At 36.0% G+C, this 27627-nt stretch overlaps 1 protein-coding gene across 2 annotated transcripts in view; it reads right to left on the reverse strand.

The window, feature by feature from the left end:
- The window catches only part of ARHGAP10 (Rho GTPase activating protein 10), a 355007-nt gene that overhangs the window by 104008 nt on the left and 223372 nt on the right, over positions 1–27627 (reverse strand). For both annotated transcript variants that reach the window (XM_074229165.1, XM_074229164.1), the window contains 4 exons: positions 21596–21683; positions 14092–14150; positions 3831–3936; positions 1777–1936 (listed from right to left, as the gene is read on the reverse strand). In XM_074229165.1, the coding sequence (XP_074085266.1) occupies positions 1777–1936; positions 3831–3936; positions 14092–14150; positions 21596–21683 (413 nt within the window). The remainder of the gene's footprint in view (positions 1–1776; positions 1937–3830; positions 3937–14091; positions 14151–21595; positions 21684–27627) is intronic.

Raw genomic sequence — 27627 nt, forward strand, 5'->3', positions numbered from 1 at the left:
GTTTCTTATAAGGGGAATCCAGAAATTATTAACAAGGGCTCTTTGGTGCAGTGAATTTAATAAGATCAATTTGAGTTCTAATTTTAGACTTCACTATAGGTTGTCTTTACTTTATTGTTTATATTTCTTTGTATCTTTCCTTTCTTCTGAAATGTTATTCTGAGTAGAAAGATTAAAAAAGCTCTCAGATCAGTGAACTATATTAGATAGAGTTGGAGGTGCTTAGAGACAGTTAAGACCTGAGTTTAAATCCCTTGGACACCTATTAATGGATGACCCTAAGCATATCACTAAATTGTCATGTTCTTAATGCATTTTTCATTATTTACTCATGGACAGATTGAAACCTGCATCATGAAGACAGTTCCTACATTCAAAAACACAAACCTTTTGGGTGTCTATATATAAATTGTATAAGCAGAAGTAATTAAAAGGTAGTCTACAGAAAAAAGCTCATTCAAGAAATATATATATATATATATATATATATCTATATATATCAAAAAAGCACAGCACATTGTCTTGCTCAAGAATAAATTGTTTTCCTTTATTCATATGCTTTATCTTTCACGGGCTATGTGAACAGATGCAAAATTTCTTTTGAAAAAAAGAGAGAAAGGGGGGGCAGCTAGGTGGCGCAGTGGATAGAACACTAGCCCTGGAGTCAGGAGTACCTGAGTTCAAATCTGGCCTCAGACACTTAATAATTACCTAGCCATGTGGGCTTGGGCAAGCCACTTTACCCCATTGCCTTGCAAAACCCTAAAAAAAAAGAAAAGAAAAAGAAAAAATAGAGAAAGGGAGCAGGGGAGGAAAATACCTTTCCAGGAGGGGTGTGGAAGAATCTAAAATGACCATCATAGCCACATACCAATATGGTCTCTGCTCCCCATTTTATACTAACGGTCATCCAACTTAAACAAGGATACTAGGCACTGAAATTCCTGAGTCAGAAAGCAAACTTGCATGGGTATCACAAAAAAAAAAAAGTTATGAAAAAGCTGAGTTGGCTAACATCTGGTCTAGTTGTAGTAAGTCCATTCACCATGCCAACACTGCACATTCCATAATGGTGTAATTATGAAATCATAACATCTTAGGATCACAAGGGATCTTGGGGGTCACCTAGACTATCCCCTGACTTTAGGGGAGGATCATATCAAAACAATAACAGATACATTCAATTTTTGAGATCAACACAAAAGCAGCAGTGTCTCCGTGTCTCAGTATAACCCTAAAATTTTTTAAAATAGTTCTCACATCTATAGCACATTAAAATTTGAAAAACCTATCTTCACAACTACCTGTGAGCTGATAATGCAAGCATCAACATTCCAATTTTAGAGAAGTGGAAATTAAGGCAGAGCCAGGTTATATGACTTGCACCTACTCATAGACCTATAAGTATTTCATGATGTGTAAAAACAAAGGTATACTGATAAATATTTCACAACCAAATCTCCATGAAAACTTTCATGTTTAACCTGCATTATTAATATTTTCTCCATCATTTTTAAATCTAAAAATTAACAAAACAACCTAGCCCTCATTATGACACCAGTGGATAATAAATGACAAGCATGTCTTCATATGCAAAGTCCTTTGCAAAGGCAGTGCTGGTGACTCTAGGTGGAGGACAAATACAAGTGCCCAACAAAAAGAATTTATTTACATTGTAAAATGTTTCAGCATAGCACTTTGTAACCCCAAAAAACTCCTAAAGTTTTAAAAGCATTTCTCTGGTCCAGGAAAAAAAAAAGTTGAGTTGTCTGTTACCTTTTCATGGTTTTCTATAAGGATTTCCACTACAATGTTCTGAAACTTCAAGTCCATAATGGCAGCAACCGTTTCCTCCTGTGGCCTCATCAGTGTTGGTCCAAACACCACTCCCAGATTTGCAACTGTCATGAGATTTTGCTTGGCATGGTTTGAAACACTTAGAATGATAAAAGAAGAGGAAAGAAAAGAGCAAAGAAAAAATTTTAAGCTGCCATCATCTTGGAATGCAGAATGTGATTTCATATAACACCAACATTCATGGAATTTTGGAAGAGCTTGATCTAAAGGCAAAGGACATGGGCTCAAATTGCAGCTTGTGGAGCCTTGCAATTTGATGGTATATCCCATGACCTTGCTGGGTCTCAGGTTCCACATCAATAAAAGGTGAGAAGATCAGAAAAATCTCTATTGTCCATTCTGGAACCATATTCATGATATGATAGGGTCAAATACAATTTTGGAAGGTATTTATCTAAAAGTCCTAACTCTGAACTAAGTGCCATGCAACTTGGGGCAAAAATTACTTCAACTCTCTGGGCCTCAGTTTCCCAGTAAAAGGAGGGGTTTGAGATAGATCAGAGGTTCTTAACCAGGATTCCATGAACTTAGTGTGTCCATTAAAAAAAAGAAAACAGGTGTAGAAACAAATATATGTATCAAGACATGTATATATTTTGAAAACTATAATTTCAGTATAATTGATTTCCTTTGTAATCTTATATACTTTATTCTTTTTTAAAGAATTTTAAAGAATTTTTTAAAAAATTTTTGAGAAGGGATTCAGAGGCTTCACTAAACTCTCAAAGGGGACCCACAAAAAGATTAAGAATCTCTAAAATAGATCATTTCTAAGGACCCTTACAGATCTAAAAGTTTATTTTTAAGTCATTCATATTTAAAGATCAAGTTAACATCTCCATCAAATTATGTATTCTTTAAAAATGATAAATAAAACTGGAGTGAAAAGATTATGGAATAATAATGGTATAAAATATTCCTGTGAAATGAAAAAGGACAAATGTGAAGTACACAAAGACATATGGAAAGACTTAAACAAAACAATGTAGGACAAGGTCAGTAGGATGAGAATAAACACAGTGACTATAACCATATTAATTAAAAAAAGGAAGAAAATTGCTAAGACTGCAGAAAGATTCAAAAGGGGACAGAGAATGAGAAAAGTGTTATTTTTCTTATGACCGTCCATTTATAACCAGAAGGGACCTAAGAAATGATCTGGTCCAACCCTTGCATTTTAAAGATGGCAGAACCAAAGGCCTGGAGAAGTAGATTAAATGATTACCCCAAGGTCATGCAGATGGATGAGGTGCAAAGCTAGAATTGAGCCTACATCTTAACTGAAAATCTACTGGGTCTTTGTGGATACCAGGTTGCTTTCTGATATTACTGCTCTAATGTTAATTTTCATTGCCATCATTTTAATCAAATTGTAAAGGGCTTGGATTTAAGTGTCTTATCTGTTGACTTATCACTTACTTCAGTTATTTACTCAGAGTATTATGCTGCTAATAAAGGTAGTGGTGGTAGTAGTAGAAATAATGTTCAATGATGCTAGTAATGATGATAATAGAATAAGACAAAGGAAAAAAATGGAATCTCTTGGAAATACTGCTCCCAACTGGCCTGGAAAGCTTCAGGGCCATGGACTGCAGCCTCTACTTATGCAGGTGTGAAGCTAACCTAAACTGCTTTGAGGTCTTTAGACCTCAGTCAGCCTGAATCAGTCAAGGAGGAAAAAAGTATCCTATTCCCTTTCTTCCCTTCAAACCAAACCCTATGTTGCTGGCAATGTCCTTAAGTAAATAATTATACAAATTCATGAAATATTAGATTTCAGCGTTCTTCTCCAAAACACACAGTGTGAGTCAAACTTCCAGCCTGCTTTTACAGGTTTGGTTCCTGGTACTGTGTACATGAGCTACAGTTCGACTCGCTATAAACACAGTTCACCAGGACCATGATCCATCTCCTACAACAAATGGAGAAAAGGAATTTTAAAATTAAAAAAAGAAGAGAAAGAAGGGGCTTACTTCATTAAGTGTTTCACCAAAATGTCCAACATTTCTTTATTTTTCTCTGGGAGTTTATGGACCAGGACATGGATGGCATTGACTCGAGATTCTGGGCTGCCACACTCTTGAAAAATAAATAAGATAGTCAGTAAAAATATACCAGACCAAAAATACCCCTAAAATCAACATCTCATGCACCAGTGTTGTTTTCCACATTTGGTTATTTCCAAATGGGGAAGATATGAAGCTGTTTCTTCCCTCTTGCTCAAAGTCATCCTGTTCTCTCTAGCAAGGTTGAAATCATCTCACCCCCCCCCAGTACTGTGCAATAAGTGGGGGGAATGGGAGAGGAGGGGGGGAAGTTGAAAACCAATGCCTCCCCCCTTCAGGTTATATTTAAAAAGACAGCTGTTGCCATTTTTCCCTTTTGCTGCATGCACTTAGTTTCTGCTCAGAAGAGAGCTCTGTCTGGCTGAAATCTCATGCCTGGATCATTGGCCCAAGATATGAAAGACAAATGCGGCAAAGGAATGTCCTCTTTTGCTACTAAAGCCTTCTGCATTAATCACCCTCTCCTAAGACTTAGGATCTGCTGACAGCGTGGCACCTACCCTCCCTTCCTAAACTCCCTGCAGATATCACCCAGAGTCTCAGAAAGGTTAAAGTGAATAATAATACCATGACATTTCTATAACTCTGAAAAGTTTGCAAAGTACTTTCCACAAAGCATTTAGTTATGGCCTCACAATAACCCTATGAGGTAGGGGCTATTATTACACATGGAGTAAGCAGTCAATTCAGAGAATCACAGACTAAGAGCTGGAAAGGTTTAGCAGAGCTTGAACACACTATTTCCTCAGAGTAGAATGTAAGCACACTGAAGGCAGAAGTGGTTTCATTTGTTTCTTTATATCCCAAACACCTGACATACAATAAAACCTTTTACAATACTGCTTAAGTAGAAAATAATCTGGTTCAATCCCTCATTTTACAGATGAGAAATTAGGGCAGAGAAAGACCAAATGACCAAATATCCAAATCACATGGGTAATACTGGATAGTCATTTCAAATCCAAAATTCTAGACTCCAAAAATCCAAAACTCTTTTCACTGCATTTAAGGCCATCTTGTGACACATGTCAAGACATACCAAATGAATGAAGGAGGTCTTAGAAATAAGCTAAATTTCTCACTGGCTACAACATTAAAATTAACAGAGGAGTTGAGTCATTAAAAAGAGAAATAACAGCAAATAAATTCTCAATCTGGAGTGACAACTAGACACTCTGTCCACAAGAGTGTCACATGTCAAAGAAATGTTGAGAAATCTGAGGGGAGCAAGGCTTAAGCAACTGACATGCTGTTGTTGTGTTTCATAGTGATGACTTTTTTTTAAGTGAACTCAAAAGATGGAGAGGAAAAAAAATCACAAAAAAATACAGGAATATTAAGTTTTTACTATATAATCACAACCAAATCTAAAAATTTCATTTCATCTCTAAACATTTCTTATCAATTGTTAACATATATATATATATATATATTACATATATTTATTACTCAAAAATTTCAAATTACTTATTCATTAAGAAACATGAGATAGGAACACCCACATACCTATACCATATACACTATGGTTATGACTCATTTAAAAATAATTTAAAATGAACTTTTTATAAGTTATCTCCGCCCTTCCTCACTTTCCTATGTGAGTTTTTTTCCACCTATTGGGGAAATCAATTTAGAGCTAAGGTTGGTATTTTAATTATCCTTAATCTTCTGTAGAAACAGAAGGCCCTCCCATATTATATAACATATTCTCACATGGATATCTGAGTCACTAAAAGATATATCTTCTTAAACAAAAATTTATTGAATTTTATTTAGTCTACTTTTACCTCTCTACTCAAATGCCACCTCCTTGAGAAAGTTACTTCATCTGTAAAATGACTAGTTGGCATCTGAGTTTCTTTTTTTTAATGTTTATTTATTTTTCCAACTCCACATAGTGGCAATTTTCAATAATCTTTTTTTTTTACACTTTTCTCTCTTCTTTTCTTCCCTCCCCCCACCCCAATAGAAAACAATATAATAGAGGCTCTACATCTATAATCATGCTAAATATAGATCCACATTATTCATATTGTGGCATCTGAGGTTCTTTTCAGATTGATTTTACCTTATCATGGCTCACAGGTATCATACAGAGAACAAGATGGAAAGACTTAAAGTATGGACCATGTGGTTATCCAAGGATAAGACCACACTTGGAAGGCAAAGCCACAACTCAGAATTATTTTGCTTGGGGTTAAAAAAAAAAGATGGTGAGAGGTGACAATTGCTTAAGAAGACCACCCTGGGTTAACTACAGGTCTCCCAGAGAGGCTCATCCCCCAAAAAAGCAAAGACTATCAATTAAGGGACTGGAGAAGTATTAAATCATCTGCTTCCCTCGAAGGACAAACTGAATCAATGAAATCATGTGTATGTTTAGTGTTAAACATATTTTATATGTCAATTTTTGCAGGTATACAATATATGCAAAATATATCTATACTAACAATTTTGCTCAGAAGATTCCATTCCTAGAGCTTCCTAGATTTATTTGGCCAGTAACTTTGTTATTAGTTTAATAATAAAAAATAAAATCATTCAAAGGACTGTCTGTGCTGAGTTAAATATAATCCTAACCCTAAATAGGTTATCAAAGACAAGTAACTAAATGCAAAGAGAAATATTAATGTAAGTTAAATATTTATATTATGGGCATCCAAGAACTTTTTATAGATCTATTTGGGATCAGGTTTCCAATTTCCTTTGGGGCCAAAGTGGGAGAGATGGGAGGGGAGGAAAAAGCTCTTCATTCAGTTTAGTGGAAATTACAGTTTCCTCAAAAGTGAAGTGAGGAGAGAAAGAGAGAAGCTTTAAGAGACCTCATAGGGGCAGCTAGGTGGCACAGTGGATAGAGCACCAGCCCTGGAGTCAGGAGGTACTGAGTTCAAATCCAGCCTCAGTCACTTAATAATTACCTACCTGTGTGACCTTGGGCAAGTCACTTAACCCTACTGCCTTGAAAAACTTAAAAAAAAGAGTCTTCACAGTTTTCAAATTCTGTGATACTAAAGAATGTGACTGATCTACCCTAACTCATAGAGGAGTGGCTCAAGGGTGATGGTCTTTGCCTCTCTATAGTATTAAAGGGATGATCAGAGTAAGCTATGTGTAAATATAAAGTGGATAGAGCACCATCAGCCCTGAAGTCAGGAGGACTTGAGTTGAGTAGAAATGTGACCTCAGAGATCCCAATGTGCTATATGACCTTTAGCATGTCACTTAATCTCAATTGTGCCTCCAAAAAAGAAGGAAAAAAAAAAACAAAGAAAAACTTGCAGTTGGATATTTGCCAATGGTCTCTATAAATCATATATATATATATATATATATATATATATATATATATATAGTCTCTACCATCTTCATTTAAATAAGGATTAAATAAGACAATATTTTTAAAGTCTTAACACAATTTCTCCCCATAGTAGAGGCTTATTAAAATGTTTGTTTCTTTTTTTTCCTTTCTTTAAAGGAAATCTGAACAATCCTAACTAGGGTTTACAGAGTTAGAAGGGACTTCAGCAGATTATCTAATCAAACCATACTTATGGCCCTCCCACAGAGGAGTAATTTTTTAGTTACATAGCTTCTCCTTGAGCGTCTCCAGTGATAGGCATCTCACTCCTTTCAAAGGAAGGGAAATTTATTTGAACAAGTTATCAGACACTTTATTCTACTGATCTGATTACTACCTCCTGTAACTTCCACCCATTGGTTCTAATTCTGGACTTCCCTCCTTCTTTTCCCCCCCAACTCCATGAAATTCCATGTGACCAAGCTTTCAAACAATCTTAGTGATATTTTGAGCTATTAAAGCTTAACACTGCACTCTAAGCCTTTTGGGACAACCTACATAAGTTTCCTGTAACCAATATTCCTACAACAGAATGAACCTGTCCTGCACTGTCCAAGATCCACTGCCCCCAAAAAATGAAAATAAAAAAGATGACCCCCACTTCTCATCAGTGAGTACTGAGTTCAAGTATTTTTGTGACAAATGAGTAAATAATTTATGTTATTTTTATGGTGCCAGAAAAAAAAGGAAAGAAATGTTGATCATATAGAGACCAAGAACACCACAAATTAATTCACCAAATCTCACCGAAAGCTCCAGACCTGGGTGTGTTTGTGTCTGTGTCTGTCTGTGTCTGTGTGGAGGGGAGAGAAAAGAAAAAGGTTGGGGAGAGATCCAAGAGAATTCTTCAGAATTTTAAGGTCAAATATGATCTTAAAACCAATAGAATAAAAAAAACCCAATAGAACTGTGTGGAAGCAGTTACAAATGGCTGAGAAGGTATTCTGACTAACTGGAGGCTTTGTGGACATCAGTGTCCGTTTCACTTTGATTGAGCTAAGTGAAAAAGACTGGTCAACCCTAATCTGAAATTTCCTAAAACTCTGATCCTCTCTCTAATTTTGCCTGACCAATATATGTCATTGTTTCATTCACTACCTAAACACTGTCTGAATTCAAATAAATCCGAGGTTTTTATTTTAAAAAGCATACAGAGATAAGAGGAAGAGACAAGATGGCTGTCACAAAAAAAAAAAACTCAAATAGATGAAATATCAGGGGTTACTTTCTAAATTTTAACCCTTGAACTATACCATTAACCCATGTAGCTTTACTTATTAAAAAGTTTATTAGAGATATCATTCCAACCAGAGCTCCTCTTAGCTATAAATCCATGCCAAATATGAAACTAAGCTGAGTGCTTCATTGGGACTGGCAATGATATTTCATTTCCTGGCCTTATTGCTTTTCCAATCAGCCTGCAGACTCCTTTAGAATGTCACCATAAAATCAAGTAGGGGAAGTTTTTCTCACAATGGCAGAACCCCAGGAAGGGTAAAGCTCTTCCACAGAAACTAAAATGATGTTCCAAAAGCTGTGGTCAGTTCAGGTCCCTACCCAGCTCAAGAATCTCTGGGAGTTCTCATTGGCCAAATATAAACTCTTCATCTTGGTCTTTCCAGCTCATCCAGCTCTAATCTTCTCTCACATTACTATACTCTCTCCTTCACACACTCTCTTTAAGCCAAACTGAACTATTTGCTGTTCTGGGAACATGGCTTCCCGTGTCCCATTTTATACAAGAAATTTAAAGGTTAGTGATATATTTCTTAGAAGTATATCCTTTTAAATATTCAATGAAAGGTCAAAAGATACCAATTTAGAGGGTTTTTTAAGTCTCAAAGAAGGAGAAACCTCCTAAAACAAGGGGTTCTTAACCTGGGATCTACAAACTTTTTTTAAAAAATATTTGTATAATGTTATTTCAATATAAGTGGTTTTCCTTGTCACTCTTTTTTTGCAAGTGAACTTTAATTTATTATTACTATTATTACAATAATTTTGTTACAAGGGTAAACATAAAACCCCCTCCCTCCCCCAAGAAGATGAGAAACCTCAAGAATAGTGAGAGAGAGAAAAAAATAATATACTTCAATCTGTGTTCAGATTCCAATGACTCTGTCTCTGGGGTGAGTTGCTGTCTTTATCATAAGTCCACCAGAGAAGTTGCTTCAATATTTTTCTCACAATTGCTATTGCTAGCTGTACCTCCACTCTATTCCTCCCCACTCTCATTTATTGTTTTCTCTCTCCTTTCATCCTGTCCAAAAGTGTGTTGTATCTGAGTACCCTCTCCCTCGATCTTCCCTCTCTTTTATTACCTATTTCCCCCTCTTTCCCTTATCCCAATCCCCCTTATCCCATCCCTTTTTTCTCATTTTTCTAGGGTAAGATAGATTTCCTGACCCTATTAAGTGTGTATGTTCTGGGCCATTTCTGATGGGAATGAAGGCTCACTCAGTCCCCCTTGCCTTCCCCCTTTCCACTCCATTGAAAAAGCTTTTTCTTGACTCTTCTGTGAAATTTCTTAGCTTCTTCTTCATCTCCTTTTCCCTCCTGCCAGTACTTTCTTTTATCACCCATTGATTCCATCTTTTTACTATATTATACCATTATATTCCACTCCCTTCCTATGTCCTGTCTATATATGCTCCTTCTAACAGCTCTTATAAATGATAAGGTTCATATGAGTTATCAGTATCTTCTTCCCATGCAGGAATACAAATAGTTCAAACATCATCAAGTTCCTCATAGTTAATCTCTCTCTTCCACTCCCTCTATGGCTCACCAGAGTCCTATACTTGGAGAGTAAACTTTCTGTTCAGCTCTGGTTGTTTCAATAGGAAAGTTTGAAAGTCTCCTGTTTCACTGAAAGTCCATCTTCTCCTGTTTCACTGAAAGTCCATCTTTTCCCCTGAAAAAGGATGTTCAGTTTTGCTGGGTAGTTGATTCACAGTTGTAAACCTAGATCTTTTGCCTTCTGGAAGATCATATTCCAATCCCTATGAGGCCTTAATGCAGATGCTGCCAGATCCTGTGTAATCCTGACTATGGAGCCTCGGTAGTTGGATTGTTTGTTTCTGGCAGCTTTTAGAATTTTTTCTTTGATTTGGGAGTTTTTGAATTTGGCTATAATATTCCTGTTAGTTTTTCTTTTGGGATCTCTTTCAGGAGGTGATAAGCAAATTCCCTCAATTTCTATTTTACTAGTAATTTTACTGTATTATTTCTTGAAAAATGAAGTCTAGGCTCTTTTCCTGATTGTGGTTTTCATATAGTCCAATAATTTTTAAATTATTTATTCTGGATCTGTTTTTGAGGTCAGTTGCTTTTCCAATGAGGTATTTCACATTTTCTTCTAATTTGGGGGTTTTTTTTGGAAGGTTTTTATTTCTTCCTTATTTCTTACAAGGTCACCAGCTTCCTTTAGTTCCATTCTGCATTTGAAAGAGTTATTTTCTTCAGAGAGCTTTTTTACCTCCTTTTCCAGCTGGCCAATTCTGCTTTTTAAGGCATTCTTTTCCTCATTTACCTTTTGTTTTGCTTTTTTCCATTAGGCCTAAACTGTTTTTAACATATGGTTTTCTTCAGTATTTTACTGTATTTATTTCACCAAGCTGTTGATTGGGTTTTTATGATTTTTCTGCAACGCTTTCATTTCCCCTTCCAATTTTTCCTCCATCTCCCTTAATTGCTTTTCAAAGTCTTTTTTGAGTTCATCCATAGTCTGAGCCCATTTTCTATTCTCTTAGAGGTTTTGGATATGGAAGCTTTGATTTTGTCACCATCTGAGCATGCATTTTGATCTTCCATGAGACTAAAGTAATTCTCTATGGTCAGATTCTTCTTTTTCCTGTTGTTTACTCATTTCCTCAGCCCAAGACTAATTTACAGCACTTACAAGGCTTTGGGATTTTTTTTGGGGGGGGCATCCCTCTGGGACCTTTATTATTCCAAGGTCTTATGCTCTCTTGCCTATGCTGTGATATGTAGATGACCACCACACTTCCCTCGGCCCTGGAGCTTCAAGGAGGGGTCCTACTTGGCTACCTAGCATGTAAGCCCAAACTGCAACGAGTGTGGGCAAACAGCAGAGTCCCACCCCAAGCGAGAGCAGAGAAACCTCTTGCCTTCTCTAGATTCTTGCTGCAGATTCTGCTCCCTCATTCCACATGTCATTCTGGTGTAGCAGAGTTCTCTCCCTGCTCCTTCAAGCTGTTCAGAGGCTGTGCTGCAAGAGTGCTTTTTCCAACTCCCGGTCTTGGTGAAACACACCTTTCCTGTGGAACTTCTAAGTTATCTGGGACTGGGAAAATATATCACTCAGTCTTAAAACTTTTTTTTTTGCAAGGCAATGGGGTTAAGTGGCTTGCCTAAGGCCACAGCTAGGTAATTATTAAGTGTCTGAGGCCGGCTTTGAACTCAGGTACTCCTGACTCCAGGGCCGGTGTTCTGTCTACTGCGCCATCTAGCCATCACTATACCACATAACCACCCTTCACTCAGAATTTCTGTGGGTTCTGCCCCTCTAAATTTTGGCTAGAGTCATAATTTGTTGACTTTTGGAGTTTCGGGGGGGGAGTACCTGGGAAATGCTGCCTTCATGCCACCATCTTGGCTCTGGGTGTAATTTATTTTATGCATTGAAAGCATCACCCTGAAAGGAGAGTCATTGGTTTTCCTAGAATGCCAAGGTTGGAGGCATGACACACAAAAAGTTAAGAAGCCTTTTCATATAAGAACATTTTTCCCCAGATCTCTCCTAGTTAAATGATGCCTTCATATCATCCCATACATGCTCATTCATCCAAGTAAATATTTTATTCCCCAAGAGAATGTAAGCTCCAAAAGGGGCAAATGCTCTTCTTTCTCTGATCTTTACATTGCCAGGAGCAGCATAAAACTTTATCCATGATAAGTGTGTCTCAAGGAGTTTTTGAATTGAATCAAGTTCCATTAAGTCCATGCACTTATATAATGCCTCTCCACGAGCATGCCAAAGACTCATACAGGAGAAACCTTGTAATGTCATTTCTCCTACCATCCTCACTTATTACCACTTATGGGGCCTGACCTTTAGGGAGTACAGCACAGAAAGTTAAGTGTTTTGAGGCCGCCCAAAACAAGTATGTGGGCAAGGCTTGCTCACAATTAACATATGGAGCTTCTGGTAACTCCAAACTTTGCCCTGTGACCACTCTTTCTTCAGCTCCCAAAGCATGATGGACTAGACCTGGCGCCCTTCTGCTCTTTCCAGTCTCTAAGGCAAACAAGACAGAACAACTGTCCTCCGAGTCAAGTTGAATTTTTTCTTCGCCCAGTTTGCCAAAAGTGCCACGGGGTAGAAAATCAAAACGACCAACCATGTGTTGGAATTTCTTCCAACAGAACTTTTCCCCCCATCCCTCCCTCCCTCCTACAACTTCTCTCTCAAAACCCTCCCTTCTCATGTGAAAACATATGACCAAACAGAACTCTATTTCTGCCTCTTTCAAACATCTATTTTAAGTGGTTCGTTCTAATGAAGCTGGCGAATTCCTTTCCTACTGTAACATACCAGAAACCTCTAGGCTAACCTGGATGCAAACCTCACAAGGAGAATTTTAAGAAGATCTTTTGAAGTGAAGTTTAGGCAACAGTAAGACTTAGTCAAAGGGCTTCGGAGGATATTTTTTTCCCCTTAAGATTATGCTAGGAAACAAAAATAACACCAAAGCAACAGTTTGCAGACTTAATTCTGTGGATCCCTGGTGTTTCATATAATGTGAGAAGGGGGACCTGGTAGGAAAATATTTGTGCTATTGATTTTTTTTTCACTAAATGAAATTAATTTGTCTTTCTGAAAAGCTTATTACAGACAAAAAATTTTAGGCATGAAAACAGATTTAACATTCTTTTTTTTCTTCCAAAACTTCTCAGAACTCCCTTTCATCTCAAGGGTATTCCCACACCCCCACATTTATGAATTTTGTCAATATATTTCAAACCTTAAGTGAAACAGGTTAAATGAATTCAGAGAATGTTGCATTAATGGATATGAAATCTTCTCAAGGGGCACTTGGAAAGTGGAGGACTTGAATTCTATAGTTGCTTTTATACCATCTGGTCTGTTACTTGTCTATGCTAGACCTCAGTTCTCTTAATCTGTTAAGCTGCTAACACTAATCTACCTCCAGTGACCAGGGTGACTGTTCGGCAATTCTCCAGTGTTTAAAGAGGAAGGGTACAAAATAATAAAAGAAAACTAATCCAAGAGTTCCCAGAATGGAGATAGAACATATAGTAATGGAATCCTGCAATTTCAGCTATTCCCTCCTATATTACTCTCCTTTCTAGATGTTTTATACATGGAACTGTTTTTAAAAATAAAATTAATTTTCACAAAATAATATGAAATTTCCCAGGCTGGTCTGTAGGTTATAACATGACAGGTTAATATTCTCTACAGAAGTATCAACTATTTTTCTTTAAACCATGAACACTCTTCACTGAATATGCTAAGCAGAGCAACTGTTAAATTTCAAACCAGGCTTTACTTTCTTTTTAAATTTTTCATATAGTACAACCTGTTGGGGAAAAGATTCACATAAATCACCACCTCCTATATGAGGTCTTTTTTCCTAATTCAAGTAAGACTCTCCCCTACCAACAAAAATTACTTTGTATTGACTTTCTTTGTCAATACTTTTTTTTCCCAATAAAAGATAAGCTTCTTGAGGACAGGGATTGGTCTATTTTGGCCTAGGCCCCTTTGATGCCTAGTCACTCATTAAAAGTCTGCTGAATGAAGAAATGCTCACAAATACTTACTGGCAGGAATGATGAAGTCTCCATGTAAATCATATGTCATAAGGGGCTCTGGAAGACTTCTGTTAAAACAAATAAAAGAGGACATCAAATTACTAAAAGGAATCTCATGTATAATAGAGCTATACAGATTTATTCACTAAAGTTTTCAATGGGTTGGAATGTTACCTCTTCCTGAAGAAGAGCCTTTTGAGTCACATAGCTATATTTCCAAGGAAGCACAACTCAAAAGGCTCATTTTAATAAGAGCTCTTAAAAAGAGCTCCCCTTAAATCTGCATAAATCACCATACAAAAGCTGGCAAATCACTGCCAAAATTAAACCAATGATACCGCACAAACAAATTTGGGTGAGAAAATTTAAAATAAATAATCAATATTTTTTTTTAAAATACAAAAATTGATAAATAGAATGGATTACTAATTCAAAATTGTTTTTACTAAGAGCAGAAATTAAGACAAAATAGGCATTCTGTACAGTAATATTGGAGATGTCATTTCAAAGCTACCTACAAAAAATTAAACAGATGTTAAAAAAATGAGTTGTTTAAAGAAATCAAAAGGAACATTTTTTTCTTTCTTTCCCCAAATTGTTTTTAAAAGACATTTTAAATTCTTTAATTGGATGGATTAAAATAATGAAAGAGGGTAAAAATAACTAATAAATTACAAAAATTTTTAAAAATTTCACTCCCTACACTTGTAACCAAAAATACAAAATAGTCAACAAAAATGGCTTGCTCTGCTGAAGCATATAAACCAATTCACACACTTCCTCCTCCTTTAAACTGATGCAAAACCCCAGTGAATCCCTTGTCCTTAATGAATACTAGGAGTATATCCTAAAACTTAAAACTCTATTAATGGAAAGCCATTAACCTCCAGCTTCCTTCTCACCTGTGTCCCTTCTGCCTGTCCATCACCCAATATACATTTTAGACAGACCATAGGAACATCAATTTAAAGCTATAAGGGACCTTAGAAGCCATCTACTCCAACCCATTCATTTTTACAGATAAGAAAACTGAGGTTGAATAAGGTCAGGGAAGTCCAGGATAAAACAGTTAATTCTATGAAAGGCAGAATTTTAATCCAGACCAAATACAGTATTAGATATAGTCTTTAGGTAGTTACAGTAGAAGAGAAGTCATGAAGACTGATTCTGAACCCAAATCAGTTATTTTGTATATGACACTGGGTAAGTCACTCAATTGTTCTGTGCCTCAGTTTCCTCACTTGTAAAAATAGTATAATTATATTAATAGCAACCCTATACCTCACAGGGATCAAATATGATACAACAAACATTAGTCAAATCTGATACTTTGCTCTCAAAGAAAACCAAAATGATATCACTATGTTGGGACTGAGGTACAATGTGTCTGTGGCTGTTCAGACTTCCATGAGCTCAGAAACTCTACCACAGATCAGGTACAAGTAGTTTACATGAACATTAGGAGTGGAGATTTCCCTAAATTTGTGCACTGCATGTTTCTTTTGAGTTACTGCAATTCTGCATTGCTCATAGAACACAGCACTTTCTTTGGTGAGCCAGGCTGGGCGGTCCTGTGCCAGTGTCTCCCATGTAAAGTATGGAAAGTGCTGTGTAAAACTTAAGAGCATTTCATTTATATTATCTGCATATCATGATGGATTTTTCAGTCTATAAAACATACCATTTAGAGTTTCTAACTCCCGAGGAAAAGGAAAAATTTAAAGGGAAAATTTAAGAGCCCTGGAATTCAAGTCAACAACCACTTATTTTTCTTTGTTCTTTATTTTCATTAATGTCCAACTTCTCATGAAGCCATTTGGGGTTTTCTTGTCAAAGATACTGGAGTGGTTTGCCCATTCATTTTGTATATGAGGAAACTGAGGCAAACACGGTCTCTCTCTCTCTCTCTCTCTCTCTCTCTCTCTCACACACACACACACACACACACACACACACACACACACACAAAGTTTGTGACCTTAAGGATAAGTTTTTACCTTCACAGTACCCTAAACAAATCATATAGATTAGAATTTTCAAAGGAAGAGACAACAGGAAACAATGGGAGCTTCCTCACCTGGAGACTAGGGGTCCCTCATGCCAAAGAAATCCTAAGTCCATTTTACATCTCTCTATCTCTACTATTTGTAAAATTATCATGTTATCTAAACAAATTAAATAATTCTTGCCCTCTAAGAGCTTATGCAGCTATACAACATAGGGAATAGAGCACTGGGTCTGGAGATAGGAAAACCTGAGTTCAAACCAAGTCTGAGAACTTAAATAGCTGTGTGATCCTGAGAAGTCACTGAACCTGTGTCTTCCTCTTTCCTTAGTTGTAAAATAGGTATAGTAAAAACATCTACTTCACAAGGTGGTTGTGGGGATCAAATGAGGTAATATGTATAAACCATTATGCAAACTTTAATGTTAGCCATTATTATTACTATTATTATTATTATTACATATTCTTCTGAAAGATTATGTCCTTTCAGAATAAGCAGGTTAAGAAATAGTTAAGAATAAGGACATTTGTGTTTAAGAAGAGAATGGCTAGAAAAATGCAAAGAAAAAAAGTGAAGAAACTTAAGGGATATAGCTGGAGAAGGGGAACACCATGAGCATTTTAATTCTAGTACCAGTGAAACTTATTCACACCCTTTCCAATATGTGTGCAACCTAGGATATAAGACCATAACAACCATTTTACATCATGCATAATAAATATTTCTAATGCTGGGGCAGCTCAAATCAAAATGCCAACTGTTATAAATAGACACTATTCATGCTGCTTGCCAGCATCCTTCTGACTTCCCTCCCTATATGCTTCTGGATCACATCACTCTATTACAACGTGATGTCGAATAGAAGACTGAGAATCAACATTCTTAGCTATAGAATAGCCAGCATGTCCTATTGGTCACAATGTGGGGAGGAGGGAGGTTGAGTCTAACCACAAGTAAAATGTCCCTGTAACAATTAAAAAGAACAAGCATGGCTTGAAAGAACAACTAGTAGAGGATGCTCCCAATAAAACCTCTGAGGAAATAAGTCCATTAAATGTCACCCAGTACACCTGTGGGGATTTTTCCAGTGTATTGCTAGGTTTGTGATGATTTTTTTTCATCCTTATGCAATAGCATTTGCTATACAGGATGGTTCTCTAAGAGGTGGGAAAAGAAAGGGGCACTGGGGGAGACTATAGTGATATAAAAAACAAAAGACATTAAAAGCTTATTAAACAAAATCATACTACAACAAACATCAAAAGAGAGGCAGCATGGAAATGTGGAAAGGATATTTTATGATCCTCCACCTTGGGGAGTCAACCATTTATTATCAGACGACCTCAGTAATCCAGTCCCTCAGCACCTGGGAATGTTAATCCACTTATTTGGGGAGCTCCTGCCCTAAGGTCCAACCAAGATGATTATGAGTAAGTAACTGCAAATTAGGCTTCTTAGCTATTATATGTATTGGCTGGTCCAGCAACAGACTTCACATCCTATATAGCCACTTACCCAGACCTTTTTTGCTGTTCACCTGTCAGTTCCCATATTCTTAGCCACATTCCTTCCCACCTTGTTTTCCCTGGCCATCACTGCCCTCCCATATAGGTTGGTTTTTTCTATTAGGATGTAAGCTCCTTTGGGCAAGAGTTAATATTCCTATTCTATTCTATTTGCATCTTCACCACTAATTCAATGCCCATCATTTAAACCCTTTTCATTCATTCATTCCTACTAACCTCCATTTCCCCTACAGTGGAAATCTTTTATAATTTATACATTGCTAAAAATGGAACTTAGTCTAATTAGAAATGAAACAGTTGGCACCTGATGACTTTGACCATTTAGAGGGGAGAAAAAAAGGGTTCTGAACCTAGGAGGGGAAAGAGGAAAATGCTATTCACATAAACCACATCCTTTTCCTTCTTGGAACTCCTGGACTCTATTTTATTTTGGTAGGTGGTTTCGAAGTTTTGGTGGGCTTTTTCTGGCTGAAATGTTTGCTTGGGGCATTAGAGGAGGGAAAGGTGACATGAGCTGAGGGGAAACTGCTTTCCCAACAGAATTCACATTCATTCTCTCAAATGGCCATGCATACATTTTTATCAACTGAATTAGTTTTCTTAGGCAAAAACACAGGCAAAATGAAAGTGGACATGCAAACTCAACTGTGTATCCATCTCAGAGTCTCACTAGGAAACACATCAACAATAGCTAATTCTAACTATCTCAGCTATAAATAATGCCAGAAAAAAGAGCGCTAAGGATCAGCAGAATATTTTGAAAGTCAATTTTTCAAAGCAACCAATACTTAGGCTATCTACTGAAAGAGACACCCTATCTAGACAGAATTTTTCATTTTATCTAGCTAATTATATCTATATATGCAGGTGCAAGGTGAATGAAACTCACTCATACAAATACTTCTTCTATACTAAGTGTTCAAAATTAATACGAAAAACAGGTCAAAGTCAGATAATGAGAACAATGTGGAAAATGTAAAAACAATGGTCAGAGGTCAAACCTGTATAGAGTACTTGGAGCGTACCATGACCTGGATAGCAAATAATCTGCAATATCTAAAAAGATTTCAACTTTAACCCTCTCTAAGAAGAAATATGGGGAAAAACAAACAAAAAAAGGTTCCTAATACTAGAGGAACAAGGTAATTAATTGTAACAGAAATATTGACCTAATATATTAGGAAAATTTTAATAGCTAGTTTACTTCTATTTTTTACATCTTATGCACATACACATTAACACATACATATATTCTGATAGCAGAGACAATCTGGGGTAGTAGAAAGAATATTCAACTGGCTAGTCAGAGCACCCAGGTTCAAGTCTTGAATTCAAAACCTACTGTACAACCACAAACATGGTTTAAGATTCCTGGGTCTTAATTATAATGGAGCTGATAATATTTCTACTATCTGCTCCATTGGGTCAGTGGGAGTCAAGTCATATGCACAATCACAGGGCTCTAGAGAAATATTTTATTTATTAATCAATTTATTTAATTTATTATTAATTGATTCTTTTGCTTGCCTTAGGACAGGCAACTCCAGGTGAGATAGCTCCCTCTATCAACTCAGACCAGCTCCTACTTTACATAGCCAGGCATCTATTTTCCCCATCTTAGGAAGAGGCATAGGTACCTATAATATTAGCATAAGGCAGTGTTTCCTCAACCATTTTGGACTCATGAACCCTCTATACTCTTAAAAATTATATTTACTGATAGTTATAATACTAGAAATTAAAACTTCTTAGTATTATGAAAAAATTTTGAAATTATAAAAGGATCTCAGAGACTCCTACAGGGCTCTAGACTACACTTGGAGGACAGTTGATATAGGGAATTTACAGGTGAAGAAACTCCCTTTACAAAAACAGATTGGCGCCTTCTCTTCAATTTATAATCTTATAAAAAAGCTACCAGGAAAAGTTAAATGATTTATATGTCAGAAGTAGAACTTAAGCCAAGATCTTTGATAAAAATTGGCCTTCTATCAACTACTCTGAGTTGTCTCACGTTTTTTTTATTACTACTATCACCACCACCACCTCCACTACCACCATCATTACCACTACTATTTGGATAATAGCTCCAGAATAATTATCATCATTTTCTCATTTAATTGAAACACTTGCATGGTAGTATAACAGAAGCCTGAAAAAATTGGGTGATCTGATTATTCATCTACAACTTAATGATAAAATGATAACTTGCATCATACATTACCAGAATACTGGGGTAGAGATGGTGGGGGGGGCATAAAGCTTCTGTTAGTATGAGAAATTCTCAGTACTGAAATTTCTACCATTAATGAAGATTGATTAAAAACTATAAAAACCTATTTTTTTGGAATGTTAAGTATTTTTTTGTTTTTCGTTTTTAGGTTTTTTGCAAGGCAAATGGGGTTAAGTGGCTTGCCCAAGACTACACAGCTAGGCAATTATTAAGTGTCTGAGACCGGACTTGAACCCAGGTACTCCTGACTCCAAGGCCAGTGCTTTATCCACTATGCCACCTAGCTGCCCTGGAATGTTAAGTATTATCTGAGATCAAGTGACATGCCTCTGATCATTTGGCTTCCAAATATACATATTAGGATGTATTTGAACCCATGACTTTCTGATGTCATTGTGCTAAGGTTTTTATTCAGGATGTCAAATAGTCTCTCATTCACAGACTGTTTATAAAGAAATCACTAAAAAAATAGTTGTAATCTGATTTCCTTTAAACTATCAATGCTTTTTTAGAATAATTGAATTTAATAGTGGAGTTATTTGAAAAAACTATACCAACGAAATCAAAATTTCCATCCATTTTGAGAGAAATATAAAGCCTATTTTTAAAATAACAATAATAATATTATCTTTTACAAAATCATGAGGCCCTAACCTAACCACAGGGTGTGGATCATGATCGTAATTCTCAGCACTTACTTCTACTCTTATTTCTCATTCTACCTCAGGCTGCATATGTACAAGCTAATTCCATAATCGTAAACCTAATCCTATTGAATTACATCTCTTGTTTTAAAAGTAGCTCAGCTCATAAAAAATTTATATGCCTTTTCCCATAACTTTGTATTCAATTAGAAAAATCATTTAACAGAATAAGGGTTTTTTTCTTTTTAAAACCCCCCCCCTTTCTACTCTTCTTTCTTTTCTTCCCATTCTTTTGATGTTTTTGCTGTTAAACTGTTGAAAAAGCTTATCAAATCATATCTCCTCAATTTTGTACAGAAAAGTTCTAGTGGATCCACACACCCATAGCATTTACTTGGTTCCTCTCCCGGTGTTATAAGTCAGTAAAAACCCTCAGCTTTGATGTTTAATTTACAAACATAATTCGGGCGTTTCCAAGTTCTAAAAGCAACATTCTAAAAGAAAAATCTCATGAGGTCCCACCTTCCTTTCTGAAATCTTATTGTTGGCAGCAACTCAAGTCACATGACAGATGCTCTGATTTTGACAAGAAGAATGATTCGAAAGTCATTTTATTTGCTGAAAAATCTAATTATCAGGTAACAATCAATGCTTTCTTTTCTCCCATGAAGATACACTTAAGGGTTGGTGATCCACATAGACTTCAATGTTAAAATAGCTAGGAAAAGTTGGACAATTTAGATAAATGAAGGGAAACTACAAAACTCTTCCTAAACTCTCCATAAGTCCCTACTAGATTCAGTGAAATTCATTGACGCATTCTCATTACTTCCTATAACCCCAATTTTGTATCTCTATCTGCTTCTAGGATAGACATTTCACTGAGTGTCTGAACCCTGACAAGCAAATGGTCTCAACAAATGAATTCTTCATCAACTTTCTAAATACTTAAAATTCTAGGAAATGCCATATATGCATGATGTTTTTTTAAAGTTCATCTTGAAGTCTGCTTATGATGGCGCTGACTTTCACAGTTAACTTTCCATTTCCCAAACAATTCACCTACTCCAAATGAAGTTCAAATCTATACTCCAGGCAACTTACCTCAAATACTGCTTTAGAGCACTTGTTATGGTTTTCACTTCCCAATCTAAGGAATTTTCAAGGTCCACTTCATTGCATGTTTTGGCATCTAATGATCAAAAATAAAAATGAACAAAATTAAACACCATACAATCAAAGAACCTCTTTACCAATCCACAAATCATCAATTCTTATCAGACCAAAGTTGAAACTGTTAACTCTATATACTCATCTATAAATGCATCAAATATCAATTCTTTAAGATTTGAATTATCAAAGATATGAATTACTAAAAACCTCTCAGTAATAATACCTTAGGTAAAATTTATTACCAAGTTACTTAGAGGAAGAGGGTGGTTACTGACAATAACAACAAAACAGAACGGGAAAATACAAATGATTCAGTCACAGTATTATAGAGAAGTCTTCAAATCTAAGTTCAAATTATGTCTTTGGCACATACTATATGTGTATCTTCAAAAAGTAAATTAACCTCGGCCTTCTAGCTCTTCATTTATAAAATGAGGGAACTGACTGGATAGATCTAATATTTTTCCAAATCTAGGTCCCTATGATCTTTCATAGATTGACAACTGCCAACTAAGGCAACTTTCCTTTTATGAGAAACATACTAATAATGGGTATAGCTAAAAGATATAGTGTGTTTATCTGAAATGTTTTCATTTAATGAAGTCACTTAGAGAGGTGGTTCCTATCTCTTGGAACTGGATGGGAAACTAGAGTTAATAGAGAAATGATTTTCTGTACACTATCAAATCAAAAGCAAAAACATCAGGAGAATTTGATTCTGTAGTTTAAAGTTTAACACATTCCATAAGTCACATGTCTCTCTTGAAGACTTAAAAAGAACTGGATCATAGATAGGACAATGCTTCTGTCCATATATAAGCCAATAAAGTCAATGTAGAAAGAGACAGCATAGTATAACAGAGGCTCAACATTGGAACCAGAGAAAACTAAGATCCCAAACCCACCTCTAGCATTTGCTAGTTGACTGACCTTCTTTGAACAAATCACCTAATCTCAACATTTCCCCAGGCAGTACTCTATGCCAGCCATGAAAGACAAGTTGCCAATATGTACTGTGAAAGGGAGTTTCCACACATATAAGGTAGCATGGAACAGAGCAAGAAAAAATTAATTTGATGTCAGAGAACCCAGTTCTATATCCTTGCTCTACCATTTATTGTCACAGTGTGACCCTTAACCTCTCTGGGGCTTAGTTTCCTTATCAATAAAATGAGAGGGTTATCGTGATAAAATAAGGCGATTATATATCAAATGTCTTTTCAAGCACTAAATCTATTATCCAATGATGAAATTAGAGATCTGGATATCAGCCAAAAACATTATTAAAAGTATTGCTATTTCCATATTTTTTTTTCCTTTTGAGAATAGTTCTTCCTGCTTCACCCAGCATTCAAGGACCCTGCCACTGATTGTACAGAATTTAAGACTGATTCCATTTCTGATCTGAACCGGTTTACATCTCCTTAGGCTACCTGATGACCTTCTACTTTCAGGGGCTTGAACATTTGGTGCTGAATTTAATAATGACACCAACTTTGCTTTAACCCTACTCAAGTTCGAATTCCTCAAGTGACCCACCAGCCTCAGCGTCCTCCAGTAGCAATCACTATAGCATGCACCACCATACTTACTATTTCCATATTAATGTTACTGCTACCCATTCATGCAATAAACATTTTTGAGCACCTATCACACTGGAAATCAAATTTATATTCTCCCCACCCTACATCAAATTTGTCATCATTCATTATCTAATTTGTTTTATGAGTGGCATGATTAAACTGGCTCTTCCTTTAATGAACTTTAATGAAGTGTATGCTTCCCCTATTACCATCCACTCCCCCAACCAAAAAAAAGTTCTTTTATATAAAGCTTTTGAGTTTTAATTAAAAAAGACATCCATGGTAATAAATAACATAAATAAAGTACAGGAGAAAAATCACTACCCAAAAGCATATGGAACTAAAGTTAGAAATTAAGGAGGATAAAAGAGAACATCCCAACTCCATAGTGCTAATTTTTTTCATTAAAATTTGTAAGTACAAATTATACTAGGTTCTCTCTGCTCCTCGATGTGTAGATAAAGTTAAAAGTGAATATTAAGTGAGCCAGGGTGGGAGATGAGAAGCAGCCCACTGAGAATCAGAGGTTGTCTCCTACACTATTGTTTCATCAAGGGAGTTCTTTTTTTGTTTGTTTGTTTTTGTTTTTTTCATCAAGGGAGTTCTATGAAAGAAGTTACATTTTTCCTCTAAAGACTGCTGCACTTGTAGTTAAGAAGACCAAAGTTCAAATAGTATCTCTGACATTTATTAGTTGTGTGGTCATAGGAAACTCATTTAACCTCGATTAGCCTTAGTTACCTCATCTGTAAAAATAGAATAATTCCTTAGAATTCCACCTCAAAAAATTGTTGTGAGGATTAAATAAATATCAAGTGCTTCATAAAATTTGATGAACTCATAATAACTTTAAATTTGAAAAAAATTTTAGGTTTCAAAGAAATTAAATCTTTTTTTAAACTGATGGAATATAGACAAAATCAAATATCTGCAGGGTAAAGAAAGAACGCTGCTGAGAAAGGAGAGGGTTTTGGTCTTGGGGTAAAGCTGAAAGGTCACCCACTCAATGTCACGCCTTGGCATTTTGAAAGTGAAATGAAACAGGAAGTGATGATTATTTTACAGTCAAAATATGGTCCATATAAGGTCAATAGCTCATGACTCCAGTGACTATTTAAAGCACTTCAACATTTCTGGATTTCAGCAACTGACAAGCAATATGCAATAAAATACAACAATGGTAATTGGCTCTGATTACATTTTTGATCAGTTCATACAATTCAGAACTCATTTGTTACTGAGCTTGTCAGACACACCAGAGATACATTTAAAAAATCAAATTAAGCCCCCTGATTGAAGGTGCAGTCCTTTATAACTAGGACTAAATAATTCTGTTCTAAAGGCTTTGCCAACCAATTACTTCTGTAACTGAATATTCTCTCTCTCATTAAATCAATTATTTAAATCTCATTTTAACATACAAGTCAGATAACACTTTCAATCAGCTAGCTACTAGCAAATCACCATCTTAAAGTCCAAAAGTTTCTAAAAAAGAATCTTTTAGATGATGTTCAGCTCACAAGTTATCTTTCTGTTTGGTTTTGAGAACCATGGTATTTCTATGGAAAAATAAGCCTTCCTCTTGACTTCCTGGAATAAAAAGCAGCTGTCACATCAGCCACTAATGACTACATGGTGTCTATGCTGCTAATCCACTATTAAATTTTCACTGTTTTCAAATAACTCAATCATTACCATCTTCCCTTTACAATAAGAGGCTGAATTTGGCTAGGTGGAATTTGTTGATAACGTGTTTGGAAGCTTTGAAATACATCCTAAGCAATCATTCTGAAAGTATGTTTTGCTTTAAAAAAAACAGGAGATAAAAATGATCTCATTCTATTTCTTGCAAAGATCCCAACTTAAAAGAACTAGGAGGAAACTAAAATAATAAGCATGACAAATCAATTTGCAAGTCCTCAGATTGAGCATATTTGCCTGTAATAAACATGATCATTCCAAGGGAAGTGGAGGCTGTATACTTATTCTGCCTATGAAGCTATCAACTAAAACTGCTACCATTAACATTTATTCCATCCTGAAGAAATCAAGAAGACCATTGACTAGAGGAAATAGAAAAACAAACTTTAGATCCAAACTTCATATATGAGTCAGCTAGGTTAACATATAAGAAGCAGTGGGGTTTCTTTCCAAACCCCACTCCCATACTCCACCTCTGCTATATTCTGGGGCTGGGACTTCCAAATATTCCATGGCTAAAGGAAACAGGGTAATTCTCTTTAAATAAAGAACCTCTTCTAAATTGGTTCTGCTTTTCTTCATCGCTCCTTTTCTATCCTGCCCCCCTCCTCCAAAAAAAAATCGATCCTGAATGTTCTGTCCCTCAGTTTTAGAAGCACACAGGATGTATATTATAATTTTTTCTTGTCATATAATTTTTCACCTCTCATCAAACCTACTCCCTGATTTTTTTTCACACCAAAGGGAGAAGGAGGAATAGGAGCAGAGAAATGAAGAGGAAGAAATTTATTTATTACTCAAGCATCTTCTTCTTAATCCACCTTATCATTCTTCTTACACTCACCAAAGAATGGTGACTCATTCAGAGCCCCGAAAGGCTAATATTTCTTTCCCTCAGCACATGGTTCACTATTTAGAATAAACATGGGTTTCAAGTGAGGATGTAAGAGAAGCAGATGTGAGGGTAAAGGGAAAAGGGGATGATGTGAAAGCAAATAGAAGGGGATGTTCATTTCCAGGGCTCAGTCGTTTTCAATGAGAGAGAAGGACCAAGCAGCTGCTGCTACTCCCAACCTTAGTGATGACAAAAGAATTGCTTGTGGGGGGCAGGGGGGGGAGAACAGAGGGAATAGAATTGCCTTGTTCAGGAGTAGAGGAAGGAACAGAGATCAAGTGGGAAAAGAATATTGAGCAAGTTGAGTCTAGATTGAGGACTGAATGATGTCTAGCTCCTCCTCCTTCCGCTTCCCTCATTTTTTTCCATTCTCCCTGACTACTGGTAAGCATTTTAACACCTTCACATTTGTAGAAGACTACCAGCAACAGAAACTGCTGCTTTAAGTAGAGGGAAAAGGAGCAGTTAAAAAATAAAGAGAAGATGGGAGAAATAGATATTTTCTCTTGATTTTATTCTAAAAATGTAAATGAAGAAACATATACAAGGGCCATCAGGGAGATATAAGTAAATTCAGCATTCCTCTCCATCTATAAATTACTATAAGTATTCATATATGGTACCCAAGACACCTAAAACATTTAAACTAAGCTATATAAAAATACAGTAACTTGTGCTGAAGGAGTCAGGAGTCAGACATAAGTAAAATGGTAAGCAGTCTCAATATGTATAGCAAGTTATTAGAAATAAAGAGGGAACTAAATAAAATACTTTACTCTTAGGGAATATATGTAGCCATGTGTTTTATCTATGTCACATTAAATTACCATTGCCTCTACAAAGAAAAAATGTTTTAACCACAACAAATATCCACTGTGAAAATGCTAACTTGAAGTCATTATTTTAATGGAAGGAATGCCCAAAACTGCAATGGCCTAGTTTCCTAAATATCACAACTTCATAAAGATTAAGTTGGTCAAAGGATAACACTTTGCTTAGCTTAGAATGAGAAGTCAGTAATCAAAAAGTCTACTTCTACCCTGTGTAGTTTTTTACTTAAGAAAAAAATATATTTTAAAAAAATGCACATAATAAAGGAAGTTGGTAGAAGTCAGGAAAAAATAAACCTACTAATATATACTGGAGAGAACTAAAAAGGAAAAGAAATCCTAAGGAAGTCAAGTTAGATTACAGATAATATGTGAGTCTTTTTGGAAAGGGTAGCTAGGTTGCTCAGGTCTGGAACTGGGCAAGTTGTGTGATTCTGGATAAGTCAGCTAACCGTATTTGCCTCAGTTTCCAATCTGTAAAATTATCTGGAGAAGGAAATGGCAAATTTCTCCACCACCTTTGCCAAGAAAAATCCAAATGGGATCAAGATGCATCAGGTATGATTGAAAAATGACTGAACAGGGGCGGCTAGGTGGCGCAGTCAATAAAGCACCAGCCCTGGAATCAGGAGTACCTCGGTTCAAATCTGGTCTCAGACACTTAATAATGACCTAGCTGTGTGGCCTTGGGCAAGCCATTTAACCCCATTTGCCTTGCAAAAAAAAACCCTAAAAAAAAATAAAGTTGTTTAAAAAAAAGAAAAAAGAAAAATGACTGAACAGAAACAATGTAAAGACTAACAGACTGCCGTGTGTGTGTGTGTGTGTGTGTGTGTGTGTGTGTGTGCATGTGCATGTGCGCAGGGAGGGGGTAAGTGAGATTAGGGAAAAATTATAAAATTCAAAATAAATAAATAAATTTAATTTAAAAAAGAAAAGAAAAATGACAGAACA

Source organism: Macrotis lagotis, chromosome 3, assembly GCF_037893015.1.
Source record: "Macrotis lagotis isolate mMagLag1 chromosome 3, bilby.v1.9.chrom.fasta, whole genome shotgun sequence".
NCBI classification, from domain to species: Eukaryota; Metazoa; Chordata; class Mammalia; order Peramelemorphia; family Peramelidae; genus Macrotis; species Macrotis lagotis.